This window comes from Pygoscelis adeliae, unplaced genomic scaffold, assembly GCF_000699105.1.
Source record: "Pygoscelis adeliae isolate BGI_AS28 unplaced genomic scaffold, ASM69910v1 Scaffold57, whole genome shotgun sequence".
NCBI classification, from domain to species: domain Eukaryota; kingdom Metazoa; phylum Chordata; class Aves; order Sphenisciformes; family Spheniscidae; genus Pygoscelis; species Pygoscelis adeliae.
The window spans coordinates 14,131,838-14,142,009 of NW_008825615.1; the positions used below are offsets into that span (position 1 = coordinate 14,131,838).

General features: G+C 40.8%; 1 protein-coding gene across 1 annotated transcript in view; it reads left to right on the forward strand.

Moving 5' to 3' along the window:
* LOC103924686 (dystonin-like) overlaps nt 1-10,172 on the forward strand; it is a 121,559-nt gene that overhangs the window by 45,324 nt on the left and 66,063 nt on the right. The window contains exons 24-26 of the mRNA XM_009333251.1: nt 4,698-4,859; nt 5,949-6,119; nt 7,441-7,607. Coding sequence (XP_009331526.1) covers nt 4,698-4,859; nt 5,949-6,119; nt 7,441-7,607 — 500 coding nt within the window. The remainder of the gene's footprint in view (nt 1-4,697; nt 4,860-5,948; nt 6,120-7,440; nt 7,608-10,172) is intronic.

Here is a 10,172-nt window from a genome sequence, read left to right on the forward strand (position 1 = left end):
GGGTGCTGAGCGGCGCTCCGGGAGCGGGTGGGCCGGTAGCAGATGTTGCCCGAGGAGCGAAACGGGGCGTTTCTTACCGCTCGGCGCTGGGAGGGCGCCGCCGGCCCGCAGGAAAGTGGGGCGAGCTGGAGAGGTGGACGGCTTCGCCGGGCGGTACGCGCCGGCGCTCGCTGAGGGGGATTTCCCTCCTTCGCTGCCTTCTTCGCAGCTGCGCTTCAGAAATGAGGAGGAAGGAGCGAGGGCAGCTCGCTGGCTGCTGCTTGTAGTCGGGACCTGCCGAATGTAAACCTGCCGTGCCTTCGGGGGGACACGCCACGCTTGCCCTGCTCTGCAGTTGCCTTAAACAGCTCTCCAGGATGGTATTGGGAGAATCGGTCTAAAACATTTGTTTTCTGACTATCTGCTCGAAGGACACATTGGTTTGGCTGCTAAAAGGTGATGTTTTCCTGTGGGACTTGTGGAGGCACAACGGACGAGCCTGGTACAAGAGGAGGATAAGCTGCCTTTCGGATCAAGGTTATTTATAGCTACTGCCAAAAAAGTAAAGGGCTGGTTTATTATTCTTACTGTTCTGGATTTAACTTATTTCCACCACCCCCCCCAAGATTTTCTCCGTGCCTTGGTCTGGACCGTACACAGCCACTGTGGATTCTGTCTTTTTAAGCTGCCGCACCATGTTTTATTTATAAAGGAGATGGGACTCTGCGAACCAGTTAAATGGATTACAGTTAAGCCGTCACCTACAGAAGATAATGTGCTGCCTTCTGTAACGCTTGTTCATGTGGAAGGCTTTTTTGGGAGATTTCAGATACAGATTCTGACCTGGAAGAATAAATGAAGCCTTCCATGGAGTGTTTGAAATATTTGAGCCACTGCTGGTTTTTGCTGTACTTTGTTTTTCTGTGACATGGGAAAATTTCTGTCACTTCCTTACTGAAGCACTTTATATTTTAGAGGGGGGGAAAAAACCTCACATCCAGGTAAAGTTGCATTTAAACTGATGCACTGATTATGAATGACCTCAGCCACCTCATAAGTTATGATGTATATTTTGTATCTATGCATCTTACACTAAGGGCAAGTTTACTATAGTTCTTTAGAGTGCTAGTGTTTTTTAAATGTTTCCCCTGTATCCATGAAAACGGAGGTATAGTGGTGTACTTGTGCGAATACTTTCAGGATGGGGAAGCCGCTTAGCAGACCAGACTGTCTACGTCAGAATCCTCCATGTGTTGGCAAAGGGGAAGAAGATGAAGATCTAAATATTGAGGACTGCTACGTTCCCCAGAGGTCCATCTATGACACTGTGCGGCTGAATGAACAGATTGATTCAGGCTCCAAGGGCAGTCTTTCCTCGAGGCATTTCACGGATCGGACCTTACCCTACAGTCACAGAACACTGGACATCAGCACTTTGTGCTCCAATGGTGCCCTTACTTCTTCCAGTGTTTTTGAGCTCCGAAGCCGTGAAGCTAACAAGTTAGATGAAAAAATGATCTTTGATGCTCTCAAACTGAACAGTGATATAATACGGACAGCTGGATTACCCAAAGCAAAGTCTCACACAGAAAAGAAAGAGCATAGGCGATCGTGGAGAATGTTTGTTCCTCCCAACTTTTCGGATTACACGAATAAAAGTGAATGCTCCTTTAATGAAACTGCTGATATGTCAGATACAGCTAGATCGGGCAAATGCAAATGGGGTACGAATTCTCTTACCTCAGAAGAGGATGATTCTGGTTTATGCAGCCCTCCAACAGAAAGAGAAGAAAAACAAGATACACTGTTAGCGGGGGAGCAAGCTCAAATACGAAGTTTGTCTTCTGCGGAAGATATCCATGCAGTAGGTCAGTTCAGACCATATTTCCCAGCAGTTTGCAGAGAGCAGCAAACCCCACTGCTTGCAAGCAGCAGTGTCCCTGTCAAAGAAAGCTGCAGATTGGCTTTGCATGACGTTTTATCTTCTGGAAAAGTAAAACAAAGTAATGCACAGGCATGTGAGAGCGATCAGGAAGAGATGGGGGAGAAATACTATGACTTACAAGGTTTCAAAGAGAAAACTCTGTCACATGAAGATCCTCTTCAAAGTGATGGAAGAAGTATTTCCCTCGACAAAAATGAAGTAGAAAATGCATATGAAGTTCATGGAAAAACTAAAACACAAGTCACAACAGTAGAGAAGGATTATGTGAATGATGCATATCATCACGTAGATGTTTATTATGCAAATATTGCTGTAAATACTAGTGACTTGGATTTAGCAAAATACAAGATTTTATCTGATACAGAGGAATCCAGTATAGCACATACAGGCTCAAATGAAATGGCATTTTCTGTTCAACAACTTGAGTTAGATAGTACTGTAAACTGTCCGAAAGCTATCCCAGGGAGAAGTAAAGGCAATATCTGGACTACTGGCATCCAAGAAACTTTGGATACAGTCTGCAATGGCCTATTGTCTAACAAGGTAATTAAAAAAAAAATCCATAGATTTGTGAAATAGTTGTAATGCAGCCTTAAAAATACTTGTTTAAAGCTTTCTTTAAGTTTTGTTGTCATCGCAAAAATGTCATTTTTTTATTAATTTGGCAGCTGCAGTAATCAGTGTCATTTGCATAGCACACATGGGATGTCCAAAATAGGTGAGCTGGTCAGTCCAGAAAATGAATTAGGGGCAAATTCTGAGGGATGATTACTTCCAGCTGTGTGGGGCAGGGTTATTTACTGCCCAGCTGGTGCCTGTTACCGCTGTTGTGGAGCGTCTCCACTGTGCGCCCATGTTGGTGCTCGGTGTTTGTACAGAGTGTGGTTACAGGCAATGCCATTCAAGGGCAGCAACAGCCCATGTGTTCAGCCTGAGCAGCCTTACTCATCAAGGTGTAAGCAACAGTATCAGATCGTTGTGGTTTGCAAAGCAGGCAGATTAAAGGCTCACCACCTCCTCTGAAAGCTGCCTTTGGCGTTTGCGTGCCAGAAAGCAGATCTGACGTTGCAGTAGTATTTTATAAGCGCAGGATCTTGCAGCGCTTTTGCGAGTGGCGGGTGAGGTAAGAGAGTAAGAAGTGAAGCTTTGTAATATGGAAAGGGTGTTTGCCTGGTCTGTAATTTTTTTCTTCCCACTCTGGCTGAAATCTGAGATACTTCAAGCTTTGTTGCTAAGTTGTTCTGGTAAACTTTGGCCTCAGCAATAATTGTAATTTATTTTAAGCTTCTCTCTGCAAAGAATGCATGCGTTTTTAAAGGGCAGATTATGGAGATCAGTCCTTTCTGTGGCAGGACGTTGCTCTCAAAAGATGAGCCTTTATGGCACATAAAAGAAGAATTTCTTATTGATTTTGTGTGGAAATATTATTCTGCCTCCTCCCTACCCTACAGTCAAGAAAAACACAAGCGTTTTCCTTTTTCTGGGAGCAGCTAGCTGGTTGCACTCTCTCAGTTTTCATGTAACCACAGTCTTACAGTTTTCAGGGTTTTTTGTCCATAGGAACAAAATTCTTAGGGGTGCTTAATTTATTTTACCCCTTGTGTTTAGTGTAGTTGCTCTAGCTTCTAGATTGACTTGTCAAGCTGGTGGAAGCGTGCTCAGCCACCTGAGGTCTGCTGCCTTAAAAGCAATCACTTGCCACACTGTGTTTGGTGCAAAAGAGGAGAGTCACTGGTATGTTCAAAGCGATCCCTGCTTTTTCAGGATGCTGAGAAAGGTTGCTTTGAATGCACTAAGTATACACCAAAACTGTTACTGAATGCTGCTATAGAAACAGAAGGATTTAGGGTCAAAAGTTGAGCATTCTTTAGCATTGTTTATTCATTGGTTATTTTTCACTGGCCTGTGTAATTAATTCAGGGGCTTCAGGCCATTTTCTGATCTCATTGACACTGGTGTCAGTGCAGCCTAATGCAGCTGAACACAGCTGAATGGAAATTTACATTGCTGGTGCTAATGGTAATAATCTGGCTCTGAAAAAGCTTAAATACCTGAAAGAGTAAAATAAAGCAAACAGAAAACTGCTCAAACTGCTGTTCGGGTACGGTCAAAGCCCTGGCAATTTGCAAGAATATCCCTCTGAATGAGAACCCATTTTCCTGGGTGTCTGCTGGGATACTGTTTCAGCAGCATCTGTAGTGCCTCCTCCTCACTTGTTACCATTATATTCTAAAAACTACCTTAAAATATCTCTTCCTTCACTGCTTCTTTAACATAAAACTTTTGCTTTTGTCCTAATTTGGAAAAAAATGCCCCATTGTCTCTCTTGGGGGGTGTGTGTTTATTTATTTGAGGACAACTTAACAATCCTTCTGTGCCACTTTTTGGTAGATTTTGTAGATAGATAATTAAACAGATAGATGAGTTTCTCCAGTCTTGAATTTTTTCCTCTATTAGAAGTTCTTTCTTTTTATCCCCCCACCCCACTTTCCTCCTTCTCTCTCTCTCTCCCTTTCCTTCCTGTCTAAAACTACTCATGGAAATGTACATCATTTTCCCTCTATGGTGTATTGTATTTACTCCATTTATATTAAGTCTTCTGTTTAGATTTATTAATTATTTTTTTTAGGAAGGTGCTGATGAGGAATGGTTTCCTTTCTTCTAGACACCAATTTCCAGCAGTTTTTTTTGTTGCATACTGTGATGTAAACACCAGACGTCTTTTATGTCAGAAGATACAATGTTTCACATGTGTCTTGGATTTCAACTGCAGGTATTCCAGAAAGAAGAAATTGAACCCCTGCAAGTAAAACAACAGGAGGTAAATTGGTTGGGTCAAGGCCTTATTCAAAGTGCTGCTAAAAGTACCAACACAGAAAACCTTGAACATGACCTTGAAGATGTCAACACGCGATGGAAGACTCTTAATAAGAAGGTTATTATTTTGTATACTATTCTCCTTTTGTTGTGTTCTGCTTTTTGATTATTTGCTTGCTGATGTCTTTCAAAATACAGGAAATTAAATATTCACTAAGAGTATGAATTATATTACTTTACACAATCACTTTGTTGGTAATTCTGAGAATAAGATTTATATCACTAGTAGCCAGAGGTATTACTATCATTTATAAGGTTTTGTCAAACCTTCTGTAGGTCTGTCCTGGATTTTTTTTCAGGAAAGACTCCTCTAGGACTATGTGTTCCTTCCTGCTTAAGCCGAGCAGGGAAGTTTGATAACCCAATCAAAGAGATTGGAGTTGTGACACATTCGTGGGAAAGGTAGCTATGTCATTTGTAGCCAGCCACTTTCAAGTAGTTCTTCTTCAGTCTTTGTTCACGTGTTTTTTCACTCTGTTGTATTCATTCACGTGCATGTGTTACAGCCCAGCTTTGTGACTAGTGGCACGTTTCCTTTATAGCACCTTAAGGATTGTATTGCTTGAGACATCGGAAGGTACCACTGCTTTGTAAAACTGGCTGTAGATGTTTTTCTATTTCCAGCAGTAGCTGTTGTGGGAAAATGGAAAGGGTGGAAGTAGAAATGGCGCTCATTTTCCTCCTCTCTGTCTTCCTGAAGGAGTGATACAGCAGAACCGCAGACACCTGTGGTTCACCTATTTGCCTTCTCCTTTCCTATTTCTTCTTCCCTTTGAAGGGATTATTGCCCTTTATTAAGAGTTGCTACTTTGGGTTCCTGGCTTGGTCTTTGTATAAGGAAAATAAAGACCGTCTGAAACACAAACATCCTGTCAGTATACTTCATAATACTGTAGCTATATAAAACAGGAGTATCTCTTGTAAGGAACTACTAGAGCAGTCTGATTTACTGGGGGTCAGCCTCTTCTTTTCATTGGATGTCTGTAGCCCCAAGAGATTGATGCAAAATTGTGCCATCGTGCTGTTATGAATAGCTACGAAAATGAGAGTATTTGTTAGTGATACTGCCAGATGTTCTACAGATTTTGGCTACTTATTTCACAGAAATGAAAAGGTGAGTACAGTCCGATCCTCTGCTTTTTTCCAGGTTGCCCAGCGTGCTGCGCAATTGCAGGAAGCCCTCCTTCACTGTGGGAGATTTCAGGATGCCCTTGAATCTCTGCTTAGCTGGCTCATTGATACAGAAGACCTTGTGGCTAATCAGAAACCACCATCTGCTGAATTCAAAGTTGTGAAGGCCCAAATACAAGAACAGAAAGTAAGTGAAATGTGTTCAGAATATCTCTCCTTCCAATGAAATGAAAATAAATACCCAGTCTTTGGCAAAGCATAAAACCTCTTCAAGTGTATTGTATTATGTTGAAGTGTGCTGAGGTGTTTAAAGCAGCCATCTGTTCGGTACTCAAGAATCTGTCCAGGGTTGGGAGAAGTGCTCATCTTCTGGGACGTAAGAAAAGAGTGACACTGTGCAATCTGAGCTCTGGTTAGAATTAACACTATCTGGAAAGGATTGGTAAAGGTCCACTGGAAAAAGAGAAAGCATAAAATCCAATGTTTGGCCATTTGGAAAGTAGGAAACAAAAACTAGGAAATTTTCATTGAAATAATTCCAAGGTAATGTTGCAGATGATGGACTTAAATACTTAGCTTTTGATCCTGATTGTGATCTGATCGTTGTTGGTAATTAGTTGGAATGCTGTTGGGAAATGGCCTGTGCTAACGTAGAAGCGCTATCAGTGTTGTCAACTTCTACAATTTTTCATAGTGGTTGTAGAAAAAATAACCATAATGTTGCTCATGAAACGTACAGTCCATGCAGTTGGACTGTGTGGCCTGCTGCCACCCGAAGATTTAATATCAATATCGTCAATACAGGTTGTCATGTTGGGATATCTGCAGAGGCAAAATGTTAATGTTACCAAAGGCAACTAGAGAATGGAGGAAGGGAGGATTTTAGAGGTGTGTTTTATTCTTCACGGAGAAGTTAATTTACTGGACTAGATCAGTGAACTCAATTGTATGTCAAACAAAGGATGAGTTGATTATACAATAGTTTTTATATCTATTTTCCTATCTGTATATATCAGAATTATCTTTGTGTTGCCAAATCCAGAAGGGCATGCAGCTTTCTCAAAAATGTTCCTATAAAATGTATCAGATACTCTAAACAGCTTGTTTCCCTCAATGGTATTAAATAGAACTTTTTCCTCTCTATGTTCACTCTTTGGGCTGCCACACATCTTTACCCCATAGAAACCAAGGAGGTTGTTTGGGCTTGGTGAAACTCTGCTGTTCATAGCAAAGCAATTGAGAAACTAAAATGAGCATGAGTTGCGGGGGGGGGGGTGGGGGGTGGGGGGGGGGGGGGGGGGTCGTTGAGGGGGGGGGGTTGGTGTGTGGGGTGTGTGTGTGTGTGTCTTTTTTTGATTAGCATTATTCACACTTTCATCACAATATAGGCATTGCTTTTTCTTTTTTTTGCTTTAACAGGTTTTCAAGAAGTCTAGTTCCTTCTGTTTTTACACTTTTGTTATTACAATGTTTCTTAATAACCTGGTGCCTGATTGCTTTCTCTGTAGCTTCTCCAGAGGTTGCTGGATGACCGCAAGCCTACCGTTGAGGTAATCAAGCGTGAAGGGGAGAAAATTGCAGAGTCAGCAGAACCTGCTGATAGAGTGAAAATCTTGAAACAGTTGAGTTTCCTGGATAGTCGATGGGATGCATTGCTCAGTAAAGCTGAAACAAGGTATTTGAAATTCTTTCATAGATTTGAAAAATGTAGACATAGCATGTGATAGATGATTAGAAGCAGCATGTGGAACTCTATAGTGTGAAATCTTGTAAGTACGATCATTCTTGTTATTACATTACATTATTGTGTCTTGATGTTGATATAATAGGTCTTCTGAAGGAAAAGTGGAGAGAAGTGACTTGAACAGACCAAAAGCTTTTAAAAAAAGTTTAGCCTAAGATGCTACAATCTGCTAGGATTAACCATATAACTATTAACTATATATATCTGCTAGGATATATATCTTCTGAATATTTTATCTCTGTCAGTTAATTAGAATGCAAGTTTCTTGATGCAAGAACCTGTTTTGCATAGAATCAAGTGCAAATCTTACACTTAACAAATAATAATGATGTTCCCTTGGAACTTCAAAATCCTGACATGCTGTTACAAAGAGGGGGCACTCAACTCTTCTTCCCTTTTTCTGTTTGGTGTCATCCATATAATTAGTTTCTACACCTTAGAGATCCTCATACTGTCCGTTGCTGATGTACTTATTGAAGGTGCTGAGCTCCCTTAGTTCTCAAGAAGAAAAAGGACCATCAAAGTATGTAACTATATTCTAGCAACACAGAAAACACTGTCTCTTAAAGACATTGCAGTCCAATTCAAGTTCCAATTAAAAAAAAAAAAAACCACCACAAAACCAAAAAGCATACGCATAGCATCTGTGTATACACACACTTAGATTTATGAGTTGTTGTTGATATAAAAATACCTGGGAAGTTACGAACTGTAAAGTGTCTTTAAAGAAATTTGTGTCGAAAGGGTTGCTGAACGTGTTTTCTGGGTGGGGATTTGAAAAAGGACAGCCTTGTTCAAAGTAGAGAGAAGAAGAGTGTGCATAAGAGGTGGCCTGAAAAAGGTGTATAATTGAGAACAAGAAAGGACTTGGAAAGTTGAAGAAAAATAATTTAAGTGAACAGTGAAGCTTTACAGTGAAGAACAAATGGATATGTTGGGATTTGGGCACTTAGAGTAGCATTGAACTCACCTCTGTTGTCTCCTACTCCTTCTGGTAGCCTCTCTTTAGTTCCTTTACTCTGAACCTCTTTTGTTACCTCATACTAATAATATGATTATTTAATTAGTAGAGTCAACCACTAATAGACCATTATTTCCTTCTTTCTTTTTTGTTTTTTTCATTGAAGGAATCTGACTCATTAGCTGGGGTAAATGTTAATGTCGTGTTTAATTTAATATTATTCTCCCAGTCTGGTGATACTTAATTAAAAATCAAATTGCAACTTTTTGCAAGCCATCTATTAGCCACAAGCTCATCTCCATTTTTCTTTGGCCGGTCTCTAGAAATGAAGAGGAGATTTGAGAATGATTTTGAAAACTATGTAGAGTACTTCACTGAGTGTTCTGTGGCTAAGTGTGTCAAGTCTACCTTGTTCATAAGCCTTGGGAAGCACATATAAACATAGCTTTTATCTGGAATGAGATCCTCATTTGAAAGACAATATTGTGATGTTTTTCATGTAGGGCAAATCTCTCTTAAAAGTCTGCTTGAATGAAATTTGTTCAGCAGTGTTGTAGAGAAGACTCTTCCTGTAATCAAGAGCCTTCTCTGAAATGTAATAATCTGAAGCAGAAATGTTTTAGATACTGCTTTTTTATTTCGGAGGTCAAGTCTCTGTGCTTTATTAGCATTGTCTCGCTAGCTTCATTGAGAGCTTTTATCCAGAACAAGAGATGCAAAAGTAGAGGCAAATAGTTCTGTTCACATCATTGAACAAATGTTTAAAGATATTTTACAGTGCTGAGGAAGCATGACAATATGTTCTGGTTCAGTAAAGCCTTTGCCTAACTTTAAAACATTTATAATAGTCAAGGGGATGTAACTTTATGCTTAAAGCCATCTAGAAAGTTGAGAACTATCCTAATTGGGTATAAAATGATGTTTTGCTGAATTGAGTGCTAGATTATTTTTATCAAAAAGTATATGAGTAAAGTGATGTTCTTTTTATTTGCAAAACCGGAATATTAGCTAAAAGAGTTTCAAACAGCTTTGGGTGTTGTTTTTTTTTTTAATTTTATTTGATTTTTACTTTACCTTGGTTTTCACTGAATATCATGGATATATTTCTATTTCATTTGGTGACTGGTTCCTACAATAAGACATAATTATTTCCTGACACAGCTGGTAAGTGAGCCTACCAGGGGAGGTGCCTCACTCAACCTGCTGTTTACAAACAGAGAAGGACTGGTGGGAGATGTGGTGGTTGGAGGCCGTCTTGGGCTTAGCGACCATGAAATGATAGAATTCTCGATTCTCGGTGAAGTAAGGAGGGGGGCCAGCAAAACCGCAACCATGGACTTCCGGAGGGCGGACTTTGGCCTGTTCAGGACGCTGGTTGAGATAGTCCCTTGGGAGACAGTCCTGAAGGGCAAAGGGGTCCAGGAAGGCTGGACGATCTTCAAGAAGGAAGTCTTAAAGGCGCAGGAGCAGGCTGTCCCTGTACGCCGCAAGAAGAACGGGCGGGGAAGACGACCGGCCTGGCTGAACGGGGAGCT